Source organism: Barbus barbus (genome assembly GCF_936440315.1).
Source record: "Barbus barbus genome assembly, chromosome: 2".
Lineage (NCBI taxonomy): Eukaryota > Metazoa > Chordata > Actinopteri > Cypriniformes > Cyprinidae > Barbus > Barbus barbus.
In genome coordinates, this window is record NC_136730.1 from 28792016 (window position 1) to 28812140 (window position 20125).

The 20125-nt window shown below is 37.6% G+C and overlaps 1 protein-coding gene across 2 annotated transcripts in view; it reads left to right on the forward strand.

Annotated features, from left to right (window-relative positions):
* Positions 1 to 470: 470 nt before the first annotated feature.
* LOC306880759 (protein C-mannosyl-transferase DPY19L3-like) overlaps positions 471 to 20125 on the forward strand; it is a 34717-nt gene continuing 15062 nt past the window's right edge. Inside the window, exons 1-16 of one of the 2 annotated variants that reach the window (XM_079434500.1) lie at positions 471 to 725; positions 1984 to 2114; positions 2794 to 2921; positions 5929 to 6019; positions 8582 to 8703; positions 8817 to 8962; positions 9437 to 9560; positions 11343 to 11477; positions 11561 to 11692; positions 12638 to 12739; positions 12945 to 13018; positions 13317 to 13475; positions 14024 to 14146; positions 14583 to 14694; positions 16033 to 16089; positions 16817 to 16899. In XM_079434500.1, the coding sequence (XP_079290626.1) occupies positions 2006 to 2114; positions 2794 to 2921; positions 5929 to 6019; positions 8582 to 8703; positions 8817 to 8962; positions 9437 to 9560; positions 11343 to 11477; positions 11561 to 11692; positions 12638 to 12739; positions 12945 to 13018; positions 13317 to 13475; positions 14024 to 14146; positions 14583 to 14694; positions 16033 to 16089; positions 16817 to 16899 (1697 nt within the window). In that variant the 5' untranslated portion in view covers positions 471 to 725; positions 1984 to 2005. Of the gene's footprint in view, positions 1209 to 1983; positions 2115 to 2793; positions 2922 to 5928; positions 6020 to 8581; positions 8704 to 8816; positions 8963 to 9436; positions 9561 to 11342; positions 11478 to 11560; positions 11693 to 12637; positions 12740 to 12944; positions 13019 to 13316; positions 13476 to 14023; positions 14147 to 14582; positions 14695 to 16032; positions 16090 to 16816; positions 16900 to 20125 lie in introns of both variants that reach the window. The other variant, XM_079434501.1, reaches the window with a different exon arrangement.

Below are 20125 nucleotides of genomic sequence, written 5' to 3' on the forward strand. Positions count from 1 at the left end.
TTTACCTGTCACTGTACTGTCAAATATTACATTTATTGACAAATTCAATACTCACTCCATTAAATTAATGAGGGATGCTTTCAATCAGCTGATTTTCAGATATTGAAATATTTGATCAAATCATTTTGTGCATGTCACACATTAAGTGTATCAGGCCTGCCTATTTTGTTTCTCTGGCACTGCTAATTGGACCCAACTAATGGGCTATAGGACCGACTTCTGGAATAAATTAAAATTCATTACAACCTGCGTGATAGAATGTAGCCTATGTGTCCTTACTGCAACAGGGAATATAAGCAACGTTTAAAAAGGACTTTCAGTTGTTTTCATCTCCATGGGCAAATAATCCCGTGCCGTAGTTTAGCACAGTTACCATATAAATGATCCAGAGCTACTGGCCGTTATGGGTGTCCTGATCATGCGTCCCGGCCCGGGGCAGGTGTTCAACAGGTACTAAGACTCAGAGGTGTGAGTCTCTGAGGGGGGAGAGGCGCTGGATGTGCTCCTTCATTTCTCCGCGCCGCGGTGTGCTGCGTGCTGTCATTCCGCAGAAGAACAACAGCACAGCTTTAACGAACTGCTAGCGGATTTAATGTTCTTGATATTTATTCCGGTTAACTGTACGGAGAAGAGGCTTGTTTTTATGCGCCGTTCCGCTCGTGTGTCTGTGAGGAAGGAGGAGCTACCGGACATCCGATAAGGAACTACGAGCTTCACTGAACAGGGTGAGAGACGCGAATGTATTAGTGCGTATGAATGTGCATTGTTTTACACTAGTGAGTGTAAGGGATGGGGATCGAGCGAGGGTCTGTCCCCTAGCCGGAGACCGAGATCAGCGGCTGATGCGATCTGAGATCTCCTGACATTGTTGCTGAGCTGTGCGCAGGAAACACCGCTGCAAAACACAGGCCTGCCAATGAATGAATGAACGCATGAACGAATGAAATAAGCGCGGGGCGATGCTTTATTGTTTGGTTACGCGGTCCGGGCTCTTTTGTTTGTGGCGGACCCTCATCTCCGGCTGTTGCTCGTAGTTGTACGAAAGTGTCAAAGCAACGTGAATGGAGACATTTTGACAACGTTAGCGCCAGTGTTTCCGGTATAATATGTGTTTGTCAACACCGCAAAAGAGGCGGGTTTTAATGATCTTTAAGTTAATTGCTGGCTGATTGAGGTACACGTCCATTACGCTGTGCAGGGAGAAACAGGTGCATTATGTAAATTATTCATGTGGACTACGGTATAATCTCATTATAGCTATAATAATTTACCCAAAACCAGGGTGCGAATTATGGGCCTGGCTTTCTCTGATTAATTTGGGGTGTCAATGTAAAAGTGTGTGTTCGTGCATATCAGCATTATTTTCAGTAAGATTAACCACTGGTTTGTCCTACATACATAGATAGGACACTAGTCTCTCACTAGTGAACAAAATTAGTATGGTAACCATAGCAACATTGGCTGTGCATTGTCTCTATTGTCTCAAGTCACTATTTATCTTTTCATTTTTAGATATTTATTTGAGATATATAATATGTTTTCTACACAAACTCATCCTTCATAAGGTAAAGAACATTCTGTGAAAATGTATATCTTTAATATTGAAGGAAGGCCATGTCAAAGATTGAAATCATTGTTTAATGGTTGAAAATCAAACTTTGATGGTTGTTATCTAGATTTTGAGACTTTAGCCTGAATTTCACAGACAGCGTCACACATGCATATATTATATATTAGTTTGTGTATGAAGAGTTCATTTGCAAAAACAAATTCATTCCAATTAATCTCAGTCAAACTGCAGTTGGGTTACTTTAAGTAAAAAAAAAAAAAAAAAACTGACAATAAAACAATAAAAACATAACATAATATAAAAAAAAATGAAAATGTAAAAAAACGGAGTTATCTGTTTTTTTTTTTTTTGCAAATAAACTCTTCATATATACATGGTGTTTTGTCATTATTATTGAACATATATTTTGCCAGGACTGGAGGCCTGTTTTCCAGGATGACTGTCCTCAGGCAGAGGAAGGGCAGTAAAGGGAAGGACCCGGGGCCCAGCGTTCAGAACCTGAAGCCTGATTGTACAGCTGAACTCAGAGAGAGGTTTGAAACAGGTTAGTGCTGTTTGTTGCAAAAGTGGATACAAGTAAATGAAAAGGCATAGTTTATCCAAAAAAAAAAAAAATGTCAACATGTTTAGCATGCCGTAAGCGTGTGTGCAACTCACAAAAGATGTAATGTGGAAGCACAGAGGACTGCCACTGGATTCTTTTCATATTTCTGGGTTTCTCAGAAGCGGAAGTTATCAAAGTTGGATAAACTTCCATAGCGGTGAATGGAACACTACGTCATATATATATAATTATTATTATTATTATTATTTTTTGCACTACTATTTACTCAAATAGTAAAATAAAAAAATCCACAATAGGGTTTTTATGACTATAAAAAAAGGAAAAAAATAGAACAATAGAGAACGATGTCAAATTTACTGTCACTTTCATAGCCACAATGTAATATAAGAAGTAATAAGTATAGTGTAAAAAATGTACATACATGAATTATTCATTTTGGGTGGAGTATCACTTTAATATCAGGCTAGAACCTTGAGAGATGAATATCAACATGCAAAGTATTTAAAGATTGATCATTAGTCAGATTCAAAACACTGATTTTTATACATAAATTGTCATATAATATTAATCATAGATCTTACTTTGTGCATGCCTCTCCTCCTGTTTACCATGTTTATTGTTTAATATGGTCTGGTAAGATTGTTATCATTCTCTCCAGGTGGTTTGTCATGGTGGACAATCTTGTGTCTAATGACTGGCTCAATAGTGGGAATTAGTCTGGGCTTGCTGTGCTGCATCTATGTGGCTACACTTCATGAAAATGACCTCTGGTTCTCCAATATAAAGGTAAAGTCCAGAGCTTTTTATGTTCAGTGTCCTGAAACAGGGAATATCCAGAGACAACCTTCCATTGTGATTCATTTACTTTTCAGGCTTCCAAGGATTTTTAGTGATCTTAAGCTTTGCTCCTAATATAAACAACAGCTCAAGAGATCTAGAATCATAATGTGTGCTTGCGTTTCGTCAGTGATGGTGTTCTCATCTGTCTCATTTTTCATGCATTTCCTCTTGAAAAGAATTATTTTCCATATGTGCTGACAGATAATTTTTCTTCCCTCAGTGGCGTAACAGTCACATAAACAGTTAGCCAGAGTTTGGGCTGCAGATTGTGTTATGACTTCCAGACCTGAAACAGATGAAACCACCATGCCAAAAAAGTTATGTCATGTTCAGTTGAATAAATCAGCATGTCCCTGTATCCCAGTTCGCTCATTAAAATAATACAGATCAAGAGTAGTTTAACCACATCTCCCAATCAGTGCAAGACTTACTGCCGACGGTTTTGCAATAGAGTTAGTTTAGTTTCTGTATTTATTTATTGTGCAATGCAGTTTGAGAGCGTGTGTGTGTGTTTGTGTGACTTGCATCTTTTGTTGGAACCAAGGCCTAGTTTTCATTTAGTGAAACTAACAAGAGCCAAACCTGTGCTGCTTACATGAGAGCTTTGAACATTTTGTCCTCAGATTATTTTGTTTCTCAGAACATAATGTGTCTCATAAATACTCTGATTCAATATACACCACACTTCATAACACTAGATAAGAGTGCTTTTTTTCTGAATGTGTTGGCAGGGTATTTTTAGACCTGCAATTTCTTTCTTTTTTTATGCTTTCAGGCATATTTAATAGTCTAAAGAACAAGTTGAGTAATTACTGTATCCTGGACTAGCCCCCTGCTTACAGTATGTTGCATTTTTCATCTAGGTTAAAGATACAACATAAAGTGGACAGTGTAAACTAATGGTTCCAAACCCATTTTTTTGAGGACTTTCTCTCTAAATAAATTCACCAGATTCAGAGAGGGTCTAAGACAAAATGGGTTGCAGATAAGGGGACATTGCTGTAAAAGGGACATATTAGAGTCCTATTCAAAAAATGTTTTAGCATGTGGAATGGATAGCACAAAAAGGTCATCTCAAGTTTAAAATGTAGTCAGAGTGTGACAGCAGTGGAAAAAGGAAGCTCATGCATGCTGGCTGGTATTTTACTGCTTGCTTGTGAGTCATCTTACTTTTATCTATACTCTTGTTTTTCTGAACATGTCTGGAATGATGGCTGTGAATGGAGGACCACAGTTTCAGTCCCCATGTGTTTCTTTCATTCTCTGGTTAAAAAATGCCTCCATGAGTGAGCATTTGATTGTGCTTTATTTGCAGCCAAATGAATCGCCTGTTCTGTTTCAGAGGGAGAGCTGTGGGAATGTCCACTGGTTAACATCAAATTTTGAAGTAGAAAGCTCTATTAGAAGAGCAGACGGATTCCGCATTGTTTTCCTAATCATTTCCACGCTTTCAGTGGGAAACAGCAGTAAATTTCACAGAGGCTGTGTAAATATTCTCAGCAGGGGCTGGTTTTCCAGTATACTTAGCTTCATAAATGACGATATTGCCATTATTTTTGAACAAAGGCCTTTGAAGTCCGGTATGTTCCTCCTCTGGGACACCACCCTAAAGCGGCAGACAGCTGCATTTGGGACGCTTTTAAATTCATTGAGTGTGAAGTCATGTCCATGTCGGTTATAGCGCAACACAGTCTTAATTTCAAACTGGATGTCGTTCTATTGTTAGTTCAAATAACTGTTTTTACGAATGCTCTTATTTTTTATAAATGACGTTCCAAGCGTTTTTTCCCCCATCTATTTTATGTTTTTTCCCCCTGACTACCAAGAGGTCACCAGTTGTGCGACCCACATGCCTTCCTTCCTGTCTCAGCCCCTCTCTCTGATCACATGTAAAATGTTCCTCCGGCAGATTGCTGTTTGGTGCCGACCGCAGCTTAGAATGATCTCATGAGTTTTTGTTTTATTGTTTTAATACGTGTGCTATGAAGGTTTTGGGCAAGAAACTCTGGAAAGACCGATAAACAAAAGAGCTTGCGGTCTCAAACAGGGAAAGACAGAGGAACCTTCAGGGAAGACGGAGGATAATAATCCTTGAGAATGAAGGTTCGTCGAAGGAGGAATAGCAATTTGGATGATAACTCAGGGGCCGCCCAGGATAGACCACCTTTGCTAAACTTTGGGGGAAAAGACAATCCGAGGGATTACAAGAGTGGGCAGAGGGGCTCAGAAGAAAGTGTAAAGCTTTCATGGAATCACATTCCAGGACAAAACTGTTGGCCGGCTGCTGTCATAGCAGCAGGAGTACTGTTGGCATTGGTTATTGGGCTGTTTCATGCATGGTGTGTTTATTCTATACACGAAAACCTGCTGTGGTTTTCACAGTTAAAGGTAAGATGAAGAAGAATCTGTCTCCATTTTTGTTGCAAGAATGTTGCTAAGAAACATTGTTAAATGAAGTGAATGTGCGCTTTTTCTATCTGGAGAAGCAGCTAGTCTTGGTCATGAGGTCATTTTATTTTCAGCCAGTTTTCGTTGTGTTATCTTCTGTTGTTATTGTTGCTTTCCATTTTTATACTTTTATATCCTAAATTTGCCTCTTTGTATTTGAGTTTTTCAGAAAAAATAGCTTTAAAGCTGTTTTATGAAGAAAAATAAAAGTGTCATCTTCTCAAACCAAATTTCATATGACTCTAATCTTTGGAGCATATGGATCTTTTTTATCTGAAAACCACTTCCACTATAAAACGCCACCATATTTACAACACCTGTTTTTTTTTTTTTTTCTTCCTCAAGGCTTTTATTACGAATGAAATCTGTTTATTCTGGTCCAATAGCTGCACTGATTTCTCTCTCAGATGAGAAATGTATTTCATTTTAACACCATTTACTCCTGTTGTGCTTCTTGTCATAGTTCATTTTTACAGAACCTTATCCTCTCTTCTTGCATTTGTAGGAAGTCGAGCGTGAAATCTCCTTCCGGACAGAATGTGGCCTTTATTACTCCTACTACAAACAGATGTTGAAGGCGCCTTCTATACAGCAAGGTACTGAGATCTAATTCACAAGACAGGTTTACTGGTTATACGATCACTCTTGCGTCATGTTATCTTTCTGATGGAACGTTGATGTTAAAATCCATGGCTTTTCTCTTTATGTGGAAATATTGCTCCTATAGGACAGTCAGTGGTTCCCATTCCTGGTCCTGGAGAACCCCAAACACTGCACAGATGTTTCTCTAATCGAACACACCTGATTCAACTTATCAGCTAAAGACTCCAAGACATCAAAAGTGTGTGTCAGATAAAGCCTGAGACACTGCACGATTTTCAGCTGTAGCAGACGAAAGATTGGCGTCGTTAAACAATCGTGGTGAATCATAGATCGCCACGGTTGTTTCACGATGCCAGTCTTTCATCTGGGACAGCTGAAAATTGTACAGTGTGTCTCGGGCTTGAAAGAGACATCAAAAACATGCAGTTTTGGGGGTTCTCCATGACCAGGATTGGGTACCACCGCTATAGGGAAAGTATTATTTCATCACCATCTTTACGAGTAAGAAATTTTTAAATATTTACATACTCGATTCCATTTGTGTTCTTCCCTTTTACTTTATTTAGCTCAGTCCAAAATGCCAAGTTTCTTGTCTGCTTTCTGTTATCACTTATGTAATCTGAGAGCTATCAAAGGAATGCTTCATTACATAACCATATCAGTGTGTCTGGTCTCAGAAAATAGAGGAAATGTACAACTTTGCACTAAGTGGTCTTTGCTCGATCTAATTGGCCTAACAGCCCCATTTGGAATGGATTTTCTTTGTGCTTCTACACTGAAAAACTTCACAATTAGGTCATTACCCATTGAGACTGAAATGGTAAGAACCGCAGCGGTGCCAAAAGCTGTTCTCTAGACACCACAATTGGGCCTTTGTACTTACAGTAGAGTAAAAGCATGTTCAGAGCATTGCTTTTCTATTAAGCAGTCTTAGAAATTGATTACTGTAAAACGTCACAGCTATAGTACTATCTGCGATAGTATAAAGTAGGTTGAGGTTGTTTAATTTTGAAATCCACTTCCATTATACCGTTTAGTGTCAATTTTGGTCTGCATTTACAATAATGGAACCCTTTCAAATCAAAGTGTTATTGCCTGCATATGAGCTCTAATTAATCTAAGCCATACTGCTATACAAAAAGGCAAAATATTGTAACTACATATTTTGTCAAAATACTAGTCTCTTAGACTATGATCTGTCTGTGACAAATGGGTTAGGCTCAATTATGTTTAAAAGAAAACTGATTGTGAAACTAATTCTAAAATCAGTCAAAATGTATCCAAATAAAATGTTCCATATTTTTGTGGTGGTGCAGTTATTGTGCTTTGTAAGGCAGCGTAGTAAACAATAATTGTATGTCTAAAGCACAGGACTGTGTTTCTAATAAATGCTATTCTTTTCAATCTTCTATTGATCAAATGATCCTGAAAAAAAATGATCATTGGTTCCACAAAAATATTAACCACCACAACTGTTTTCAAAATTGATAATAGGAAATGCATTAAATCTGCATATTACTGTAGAATGATTTCAGAAGGATCATGTGACAAAAGACTGGAGTAACGACTCCTGAAAGAAAAATAAATAAATTAATACATTTTGAATGTATGGTCGTTTTAAATTGCAATAATATTTCACAATATTTCTGATTTCACTGGAGTTTTGATCAAATAAATTCTGACTTGCTGAGCATAAGAGACTTATTTTAAAGAGTGTACAGTCATTTTTATTTAACCTTATTTACTGTCTGTGTAGATATCAGTACCTAAATGGAGGTGAAAAAATACAAATACTAAATAATACTAATGTTTTTAGTTGTGCTTCCCAGTATACTTGGCAACCTCCTAAAGAATTAGACAACTTGCTATATTTTAGCAAATCTTGTATAGCTGCAGTACTACAAAAGAAGATGATTCATGAAATAACCAGTTTAGGTTCATACTAAGTGATACGAGTCAAAGAGCCAGATTTACTAATAGCTTACACCAGTGCAAACCGTCTTTTGGTGTTAAAATAGTACTGTCAGCATTTACTAAAGTTGCGCAGTGACAAATTAGCGCTGAAAAGGTGTGGGCACAGTTTTTTTTTGCGCCTGACCTTATTGAATATGTATTTGAAGGAGTTTTCCTTTCCGGCGCAGAATTGATGGGACTATTATTGTGATTTACTAATGTTTGCGCTCATCAAATTACTGGTATTTGCGCCATTGTTTAATGCCCCCAAAAAGCATGTCTTAAACTATTTTGCACCTGTGTCGTAAGTGGACCACCCGCACCTGATGAGCATTGGCTCTGCTTATTTGCGACTACGCTAATTTGCGCTGCGCTTGGTATATTGCATTGGTCGATATATAAATAAGATGTTGCGTCTGCATTCTTTAATTTGCGTGTTGTCAGTAGATCACCCGCAGAAATTTCCATGCCCATCGGCGCTGTTTTGGAATTGCGCGCTCTTGCTAATTTGCCCTGTTTAGTAAATCTGGCCCAAAGTCTATTTGTGCAAATTTTGACTTTTTGTATATTTACCGGGTTTGTGTGTGTTCTTGTGATTACAGGTCTTTACGAGCTTATTCATGACAACACTACTGAATCAAAGAGAACAATAAACATCCTACAGCGTATGAACATCTATCAAGAAGTGTTCCTTAGCATTATGTACAGAATACTTCCCATCCAGGTGTTCAATCGCTTCTGTTTTCTTTGTAAAATGCATAGATTCTCTTAGGCTTTTGCAGAATCAGCTTATTTTTTCTCATATTGTTTGCATGTGTGTGTCTGTTTGTTTTGCAGACCTACTTGGAGCCAATTTATTTCTACATCTACACAGTGTTTGCTTTGCAGACAGTGTATGTCATCGCCCTCTTTATCACTAGTTGGTTACTCAGTGACTCCTGGCTGGCTGGAGCCCTCAGTGGAGTCTGGTACATTCTCAACAGGTGTGTGTGCACAATCAGTCTCTCATACACACAAAACTCTCCTTTACAGTCCATCTGGTGTAAATAAATGCTTATTATGATGCAGTGTGCATCTTAATTCAGGTAAGTGTCAAAGCCGATATGTTTCTCTTAAATGTGAATTGAAGCTCTCAAAGACAGCACTGAAATTAAATTTGTCATTTAGGACTGTTTTTATTCAATACCACAGATGGAGCGGTATTAATATTTAAGAAACAATAGATTCCCACACCAGACTATCTGTTGAGGTGATTGGGAACCTCAATCAAGCAGCACAATGTTTTGATTGCAGCACAAAGTTTACACATTGCAACATGTGAATGGCTTATTTATAGTTGTTCCTGCGTTGTAGAAAATACTGTAGCATTGAAAAATCACACTTTTACAACTCTTTTCTTTTCTGACAGGTTAAGCTTGTGTTTTTTGTGTTTGATTGCATGCTTGATTTGTGTGCAGAGTGGACACCACACGTGTGGAGTTTACCATCTCTCTAAGGGAGAACTGGTCCATACCATTCTTTGCTCTTCAGGTGGCTGCCATAACCTGCTTCCTAAGGCCACAGCTAAAACCTATTCACCAGGTAATCTTATATCCTGATCAATTTAGATGTCTATTCGGTAAGCATTTTAGATTCAGATTATTAATGAAAAGTCTGATTCTTTTCTGCAAACCAGTTCTTTCTGACAGTTTGTGTCAGTGAACCAGTTAAAAAAAAATCAGCATTTCTTTTACATCGTCACTAAATTAATTATCACTAATATGTAATACTGTCAATGCGTCAATACTGCAAACATAATGCTCTGTAGTAAAATATTCAGTTTTACATGTCATAATAAGATGTTGTTTAATAGAACTTGTACTATGCATTTGTTTTGTTTTTTACCTTTCTCCCCCTCATTCATGTCCTTGGTTCACGCATGCTCATAAACCTTAGGTTAGACACCATACTGAATTTTATTTTATGCAGATGAAAACCAGGCCGTGAGGCATAGACTTATAGTCTTTACAATCGCGCATGCTCTCAAAGGTCTTAAATAATGTACTTTCCACAACTCACAACTTTTAAAACTGTTTTATGAAGTTTTGTCTGCAGAGTTGTTGTTTTTTTGTTGAAACAATCAGCTGAACAATTTGCATGTTGTTAAACAACAGTACAATCCATAGAACACATTATACTTCTAGCATCACGGCCTTGTTTTAATTTCTATCAAACATTATATATGACACTACCCTGACTAAGATCTATAATATCAGCAGCTCACTCATTAGTTATCTGGAATGTGGACATGTCCAAGTCCGAGACTGTTCTCAGTTCAGTTAGTGTATTGGTGACTTGTGAAATGTTGCAACCATTTGTTGAGTTTGACTCTCAAGAACCGTTGCCTCAGAATCAGCATATATACTGCTAACCTGAGAACTGCTGTCGCCAGATGACATGAGCTAGATCAAAAAATGTGTCACCAAATGGAAATGGAAAATTTGTCTGAATACTCCCTCTGCCTTCAAGTATTTGGATAAACAGATAAATCTGCCCCAAATTCAAACTATTGGTTAAATCAGTGTTGCTGTATTAAGCTGGTTGGGATGCCCAAACGGTAAAATGCTGGCCTTGTTCCAAATGGCACACTTTATGTGCACTTGTATTCTACCAGACTCACAGTGGCCGCCATTTACCCATGTTCGATAAAATTGTAGAGTGTCCCGTTTGTCTAAGGTGAGCTCCACTGCAGACTTCTACCCAACAGTCAAATTGGTATTACGTCACAAAAGTATGGGATCTGAGTAAGACTACGAGGGCTTAGAGTGCCATTTGGAACAGGACCAGTGCCACAGAGCCATGTGTTTACAATTTTAGGAAAATTAATCTAAAAATGGATTACATTGCATTATTTCCATATTAGAATGAGATGTAAATAAACATAAACATGATAAACTTCAGCTTTAAATAAATGTAATCCAGTCAAATACGTTAGTCAGTTTTGTTTGCTCACTAGGCAAATTAATGAAAAATGGCAAATAATGAAAAAAGAAAATATGACTAGAAGAACTGAGAAAATATGAGACAGTAAGTTGTGATAAATGTCTGACTGCTTGCTGCTGTTGTGAAATAGTTTTATGAAATATGAAATGGAGGTTAGCAATTGCAATTGTATGTGTGAAATATTTACGCTGCCGAGCACATATTTGTTCTCTCTCAGTATGTTCTCTTAGCACAGACTCTTAATTGCTTTCCTGACATATGGTATATCACTGGAAAAATTCTCATTGTATGAAGAAACAGCTCTGAAGAAAGAACAAGGTTTGTGTATGTTTGGTGATTAGAATTGAACATGGTTTTGCATTTGTGTGCTTTCTACCATAGAGGGTGGTGCTGTGGCTGGTGTTCATCTCCACTTTCTGCTTCTGTTTGACATGGCAATTCAATCAGTTTGTCCTACTGGTGCAGGCTCTTATAATCTTTACTCTGGATTGCCTGGACTTCCTCACAGCGGAACAGGTAACACTCAAAGACACATTTTAGAGACGTTCCACCTTTTGAAGTTCATGTGAGGTTGGATATTAATTTCTTTCTCCCTCTAGGTGGTTTCTCTGTACCTGATGCAGGTATCAAGTCTGTTATTAGTGTGGTTACTGCAGTTCTGCAATTCTATGATTCTGGGCTCTCTGGTGCTCAGCTTCATTGTGTCTGCCCTCTTCATAAAACACTTCCAGGTCAGTGTACATCTCAGTACACAAATAGTCTCTAAAGTGTTTTGTCAGATCTTAGAATGATATTAAGCAGATCTCCTTGTAAGGTTTAGACTGTACTGAATATATTAATGTGCTCCTTAAAGATGATAATCAAATGTTTGTTCACAAATCTGATTAAATTAAACACAATGCTTTCCAGATAATCTCAGTGATGAGCTGTAGATTTGTTTGCTGGGATGTGAGCTCTAGTATTACATTCTGAATTGCCAAACAGAAATGAACAAATAAACAAATCAAAAATAACTAAACAGTTACAACCTTGCTTAGATTTTTATTGAACGAGGTGAAATATATTTAATTATTTCATGTTGTTTTTTCATTAATGACATTTGTTGCCCGTGTAAAAGAAACAAAGACAGAACAGTTTTCAAATTGTTTTATTTTTTTGGTGTTTTTTTAGATAATTATTTTTCTTTTCCCAGAACGAACCAACCAACCAACAAACAAATAATTTGATTTATTTATTTATTCATTTATTTATTTTAGTTTTTTTATTTTTAAATTGCAGAATGACTGGATAGCTCAGTTTTTTACAGGCTCACTGATGTCATTTCTCCTATTAATCCCATATGCTCATGTTCAATATTTCCTGTATAATGAATTAGTGTAACTAAATAAATGATGTATTGGGTCAGTTCCATGTGATGGCAGTGTCTAAATACAGTAGGCACACTCATCATCACTATGAACTGAAAGCAATTACAAGACATTTCCTGAAAATGCATCCCATCCGTTTTAGACAAAAAAAAAAAAAAGTTTACATGAGGCACTTCATCACTTTTGTTTTCGTGCCCGAGCCTTATCAGTGTTCCCTAACACCCAGTTCTATTTTGATTGAAAGCTGAGGCTAAGAATATAGTTGTAGTTTATTTATTAATGCCTGCTGTGTGCGTGTGTGGCTTTCAGACGGGACTAAAGATGGGCGGCTTTGTCATACGAGTAGGAAAACTGGCTCTTCACACACTCCTAGTTCTCACATTAACTTTCACCATCAATTATTCAGCCAAGGTGAGCTATGAATCGTGTTCTACATTGCCGCCCTGTCATTAATGATAAAATAGAGCTTCTCTACCGTCTCCTCCTGAGACACTAGCTTTGCTTTCACTCTCATTGTCTTTCTTCATATCTCACTCTCATAAAAATCCACATCCCGATCTCATGAGACACTTACATGAGTGATTTCATCCTTCACTCTCTTCATTTTAATTGACAGAAAATACTCCAGCTGAAATCCGACGAGCACATCTTTAAGTTCATAAAGGCCAAGTTTGGCTTCGGGGCAACGAGGTAAGTCTTTGGTCATTCCTCGTGGCTCTATATCTAAGCCTTTTATCATCAGTCAAATGCCATATCGTGGTGTCTTATTCAGAAGTGAGATCTACTCGGAGACTAGAGCGAGCCATTAATCCGCTGTGATTAAATGATCCAGCTCTGGTAGAAAAATAACATCTGGCACACAATATAATCTGCTCATCCACTAGATATTTATGAAGCCATTTCAGTTGATCAGATGAATTGCTGCTACCAATAATCTGTATAATGTATATCCTGCCGCCCGCACTCCCTCCCTGCCTCTTTCTTTCAGAGACTTTGATGCCAGTCTCTATCTGTGCGAAGATGCTTTTGGCTTGTTGCCATTGGATACATTTGAGCGGTTGGCTGGCACAGTGCTGCTCTATCCGTATCTGTGCACTCTCAGTGTGCTGTTCATCTTGCTGCTGTTGGTGGCGCTCTCTAATCTCAGGTAAAACCACTGCATCACTTGCTGTCTGTAGGAAATCATATGCGTTAACGAGATATGTATCTGGGAATTTAAATATTCTCATAATGTTCATTTTTCTAATTAGAGCACAAAAATAGGCTGAAAAATTACCAACAGAGCAGTGATTATAGCTTCATAACCACCTTGTCCACCACAGGTCATAATGCTAATTTATAATTAGAGTTATTAGTCTTTATTAGATGTGCTACATAATAATTGGACACTAGATGTATTTTTTCCATTAGGGCTTTTAAATGTGTGTTATTATGTTCAGTTCAAAGCAGATTTGCTGTTGCTTTAAGGGCTGCTCTGGCCCTCCTTTTAGTTCTCTTTTCTTATCAGAATCTCAGGAGCCTATAAACACCCAGAGGCTTTGCACCACACATACGCACACACTAATCAGATAGGCTGTTAACCCTTCTCAAAAAAAAACCCACGCACACTTGAACTCTGAATAATAAAGCTGATATTATGTGTGGTAGTGTTCTTTATTTTTTCCCTCTTGTTTGATTCCTAATTCTTCATCCCAGCACGAATGGGTCAGGCCAAGCCAGCAGGGAGAAGGAGGACAGGACCTTTAGGATGCGTCCGGACGTCGCTTACAATCTTTTGCACACCGTCTTCTTTGGCCTGCTCACCTTTTCCACTATGAGGTAACAAGTTGTAAATTGGAAAGCTTTGTTGCTTTCATACCACGTATCTCTTTCTCTCCATGCAAATATTTTCCTTCTGTATTTTCCTCACTCTGCCGTCTGTAATTTCATTCCCTGCTGCTGCTGCTATGGTGCATCTCAATTTCAACCTCTTTTCTGCTTCCAGTTTCATTTCCTGTCCTCCACAGCACTTCTGATTTGTGATCTTCTTCATCGTATTAGTTTGTATCCCAAGTTGAAGGTTCATTCGAGATTTTAATGATGAATGAATTATGGTAGAACATTGCAATATTGCTTCATAAAGTTTAGTTTGGTGTCAGAATAGTAATAGAGTTGAAAATGAATGCTGTTCGAGTCTTTCATGTTTGCTGTGTGTTGTCTGAGCTTTATGATAAAATAGAAAGCACCAGTAGATTTATATCTTTGCTGCTGGCAGGATGAAATATTTGTGGACTGGCCACATGTGTGCTTTCGCTGCCTTTGGGGTGTGTGGAAAGGAGGTGTGGTCGTTGTATCTGAGGGTCCTTCACTTCAACACTAAAACCATGGTGAGCGACTGAGATCTATCACACAAACACACATTTACATTTAGTCATTTAGCAGACACGCGCATTGTAAATGAGAGATTGGCAATAGCGTTCAAAAGTTTGGGAAATTTCAGTAAAAACAGCAATGAAATATTATTACAATTTAAAATAACTTTTCTATTTTAATATATCTTGCGTAATTTATTTCTGTGATGGCAGCCATTACAACAGTGTCACATGATCCTTCAGAATTCATTCTAATATGCTGATTTGATGCTCAAGTAAAATTTCTCAATATTATCAATAATAATATGAGTAGAAAGTTCTAAAGCATTTTTTTAAAACAAGTATTTTGTAATAGAAATATCTGTACTGTTAATTTTGTTCATTTTAATGTGTCCTTGCTGAATTTATCCTAAACCTTTGAATGCACACGTAAACGCACTGTAGAGGAGAAAGAAGTAATATGAAGTAACATATTCCAGGATATATATTCTGTAGAAATATGACTCTCTAATGAAAAACAATGTTTTCCAGTGAAACTTGCCCCATGTTAGGAGTATGTTGTGTAATGTGAGAGGAGCACATTAATAATTTACGTTTCATATAAAAGTTGCTTACTAATGCACAGTCCAATTCCAAGTCTTATCTCCCTGAATATTATTCGCATTTTCATAAAGTTTTCATAAATCAAAACATATTTTCATAAAAAGTTTGATGTTTTTGTAAGTTTAATGTAGTGTAGCAATTTTCAACATTTTCTAATAATATTTCTTGCATTGGTTGCAAAGCTCACAACATTGTCACAGTATCTTACCCCAAAGCATCTGACACACTTTGCCTCCCAGCAATTATTACATGACTATGTTGCCGATTCACCAACATAAGTGAAAATATATGCAATGTTTGTATTTTTTACATTTTTGTTTGTAATGTTTGCTGATTATTTTTCTCGTGCACTTCTATATGTTCACATATAACATAAACTGGTTTGGTAGATTAAGGATATAATAGTTTACCCAGTTTACCCTGCTCTCCCAAATACTCAGTGCAAGCAATAGAAAAAAAAAACACTGGTTCAGTAATAGAATTCAGTACGTATAGAAGCCCACAAAAGATGGTTATCACATATCACTATATAAAAGTGTAATTTTGAAGCTATAATGCTCAATGTTGAATTTCAGTGAGGTGTGGTTTTCTTTCTTCTGCATAAATGTGCCCATGTGCACACAGCTGAACGTTTCATATCCCCACTAGGTGGCAATGTAGTTACAGCCCTTGATCCTAAACAATTACATTCTGTTTCTTCCCATTTTATATGGTTATTTGTCCATTTATGTTATTTATCTGTTTCCACAGATGAGACTGATCAGGTACTCTGTTCCTATTGTAATACTGGCGTTTCTTTATTACAAGGTAAGGCATTTTCAGCTATGCTGCCATGTATCTATTTGCATATATTGCTAAGCTGCCTGGGTGGCTGTCAGTGTTGGGGAAAGTTACTTTTAAAAGTAATGCATTACAATATTGCGTTACTCCCTAAAAAAGTAACTAATTACGTTACTTAGCTACTTTTTATGGAAAGTACTGTTTTAATTCATTTTGATGAATACTAAATCTGTTTTTTACGAGTGGGATGAATTCATGCACATTCACATTTAGATCTATAGTAACAGCATGCTCACGCAGCGCACTGTCAGTCAATAAATGGGGAAAAAGTAACTGGCGTTACTTTTTTGAAAAAGTAACTCAGATATTTTCTTGTAAATTAAAAACTAATGCGTTACTTTACTAGTTACTTGAAAAAAGTAATATTATTACGTAACTCGCGTTACTTGTAATGCGTTACCCCCAACACTGGTGGCTGTACACCATAAATAGTCATGCAGGAATCCTAGTGCACGCAAATGGAATTCGTATCACACTGTGTGTGTTATTTAGGAGAGTTCTGATTCCACAATGCGTATTTTTTTTCTCTCTGTTAACACAGCAGTGGGAATGAGAAATCAGATGTGAACTGTGTATGTTTGTGTATTTGGATGTTTGTTGGGCTGCTTTGTTGATCATTGATTATTGTGAGTCATTCCCATTACACCATTCCCACACTCTCCCTCCATCTCAATCGCTGTCTTTCTGTTGATAGTTCTGGCCCAGACTGATGGAGGAGATTTCTGAGCTGAGAGAGTTTTATGACCCAGACACTGTGGAGCTAATGGAGTGGATCAGGTAAAGCAGCGGTAAACATCCTCTTACATGCTACAAGCAAACACTCGCAGACAACGATCAGACCAGAGGTCTGCAACCTTAGGCATGCAAGCCACCGATGGCACTATGAAGGGTAATCCTAGGCATTGATAAAAGCGTGAGATTAATATTATATGAATTTTTAATTTACTTAGTTGTTTTTTTAGAAGTGTTGAAGTCCCTCGCATCTGCATGCCAAATTTATTTTGCAGTAATCCATCCTTATCATCACACAATCTGTCTTTTTTTTTTTTTTTTGCTGCTCACAGAATAATTAGTATAATTGAGAAGATGCTCCCGCTAGCAGTGTTTTAGTGCTACAAACACATACTATCGAATCAGTCTGGCATACACGGTTTTTAACAGAATAGTTCACCCAAAAATGAAAAATAGCTGAAAATGTACTCGCCCTCAGGCCATCCCAGATGTAGATGAGTTTGTTTCTTTATGAGAACATATTTCGTGAAATTTAGCATTGGATCAATCACCAATGGATCCTCTGCAGTGAATGGGTGCCCTTAAAATGAAAGTTTAAATAGCTGATGAAAGTATCACAATAATCCACAAGTAATCGACATGACTTCAGTCTATCAATTAACATCTTGTGATGCAAAAGCTCAATATTCCTTTCTCCGCTGAAAAAGACATCTTGTTTGAATCAGGAGAGAAATATATACAGCTCTGCTCAAAAGTTTGTGAACCCTTTGGAATGTTCTATATTTCTGCATAAATATGACCCAGAACATAATCAGATTTTCGCACAAGTCCTGAAAGTAGACAAAGAGAATCCAATCAAACAAATGAGACAGCAATATATTCTTTGTCATTTATTTTGTATATATATTTACTTTGTCTCGCCCATTCCAAAACATTAACTTTGTTCCTGTTCTTTGGTAAAACAACTTGTATGTTTGGGGTTGTTATCTTGCTGGATGACCCACTTTCTCTTGAGACTGGGTTCATCGATAGATGTCCTGACATTTTCCAAAACAGGCCCAAATCATGATACTACCACCACACGTTTCATAGATGGGATAAGTTTCTTATGCTGGAATGCAGTGTTTTCTTCCCTCTTAGCAAATCGCTTCTCATTTAAACCAAAACGTTCTATTTTGGTCTCATCCGTCCACAAAACAGTCCTCTGGCTTCCTCTATTTGTACACAATGTGCCTGACTGTGGATGAGGTCCAAACACTTTAGAGATTGTTTTGTAACCTTTTCCAGCCTGATGAGCAACAGCAACACTTTTTCTGAGGTCCTCCGAGATCTCCATTGTTTGTGCCATGACACGCTTCCACAAACTTTGATAGGTCCCTGTTCTCTAAATAAAGCAGGGCACGTACTGACACCCATTGATTGAAAACACCTCTGAACAGATGGACTCTGATTTCACCTTCAAATTCACTGCTAATCCTGGAGATTCCCATACTTTAGCCACTCACGTGTAATATTGAATAATTTTCCTGAATAATAAATGGCAAAGAAAATATTTGTTACATTTGTTTGATTGGGTTCTCTTTGTCTACTTTCAGGACTTGTGAAAATGTACGTGCAAAAATAAAAAAATATATATATTTATATTTTAGACACATATTGTGGTTTTTGATGTGAGAGGAGAATGGGGAATGGACATTTTTGTTGGAGTAAATGTTGTTATTGATTATAGACCAGAAGTGGTGCTTTAAAGCTAAAATTAATTAACCTTCATTAATGGATTTGTTATTTACAGCCACACAGCAAAGTCATCAATTGATGACCTGGAGTCGTGTGGATTACTTTTAGATTGTTGTGATGTTTTTAACAGCTGTTTGAACTCTCGTTCTGATATAATATAATGCTTAATTCCTACAAATCTGTTCTGATGAAGAAACAAGCTCATCTACATCTTGGATGGCCTGAGGGTGAGTAAGCACATTTTATTTTTTAGACTCATTTTGAACTATTCCTTTAACATTTCTCACACAAAACATCACACTTAAAGAAATGATGTCTTTAACACCTCAACACACAACTCCAAGAAAATTACAAACACAACAACATCATAGCACATAATGTGGTAAATGGTAACAACAAAAACATTGAGGCATTGCTTTGCATAATTTATTCATGGTGCCGTGCATGCTGGGAAACAAAATTTAGCATTCGGCACCATCGAAATCACAATATACTTCATTTCGTGGGAGCTGAAAAGTAAAACCGGCACTTGATGTCCATAATATTGCCAAATTCTTGATCAGACTAATATAAAAATGTCTTTCATCTTGTTCTTTCTTTCACTCCATTACGTACTGTGAAGGATATAAATAAAAAGCTGCAGTGAATACTCTATGCATTGGATGAGATTTGCAGCCGTAAGGTGGACCTCATGAATTAGACATTAGGTGCTGGAGAGACTCCAGCGGTTGGCAACAGAGGGTTTCATCGATGACACCATTCTCACTGCACGTGGGGAAAAAAGGCTTGCTCATAGTCAAGTTGTATGTGTGATTGTGTGAGAAAGAGTGAGATGTTTGGGCTGCAGTGACACAGGTGATCTCTCCCTGAAGAAAATGCGATGTGTCAGGGATTAGTGTGTGAGTTCCCTTGGCTGACGCTGCGGCATTAAGCCGCTTCCACACGCTAATTAACCATCAGATGAAAGAGTTAAGCGGGGATCACTTCACACTTCTGTCTGTGCTTGGCTTGCCAAAGCCTGCACTGTTTTATATGTAGATTACCAGCCTAGAAGGGAGGGTGAGCATGAAAAGCGTATTGAGGAGAGTGGCAGTATCAGCCTCCTCTAACCGTGATTGGAACTTACTGCATAATAAACCACATACTGTGGCACAATGTGAAGAGGGAGGGTGAACAACTACAACTGTGAAAGTATCCCTGTCAAGCAATCTTTTGATTTATCTTGAGCTAAAAGCAACACATTTTATAGTGAGTGCGTGAAAGTCAATTTTTCCACTTTTATGGTTTTGTTAAGACAGCTGATAAGTGTAGAGTGACAGGTACTGCTTCAAAACCTAGGGAGCTGCCTTACTGTTTACTACCCATATAGGCAGCATCCTCATGAGTGATTGATTTGGAATGTTGTACACCGGCAGCGACTCTGTGTTATTATAATGCTCCTTACATGAAGCACACAGAAGGCTTGACTCTAAGAAGTCTGTAATAGCTGGAGCAAGCGATTCGTTAGCATTCTCATTCATCTCTATGGCCGAAA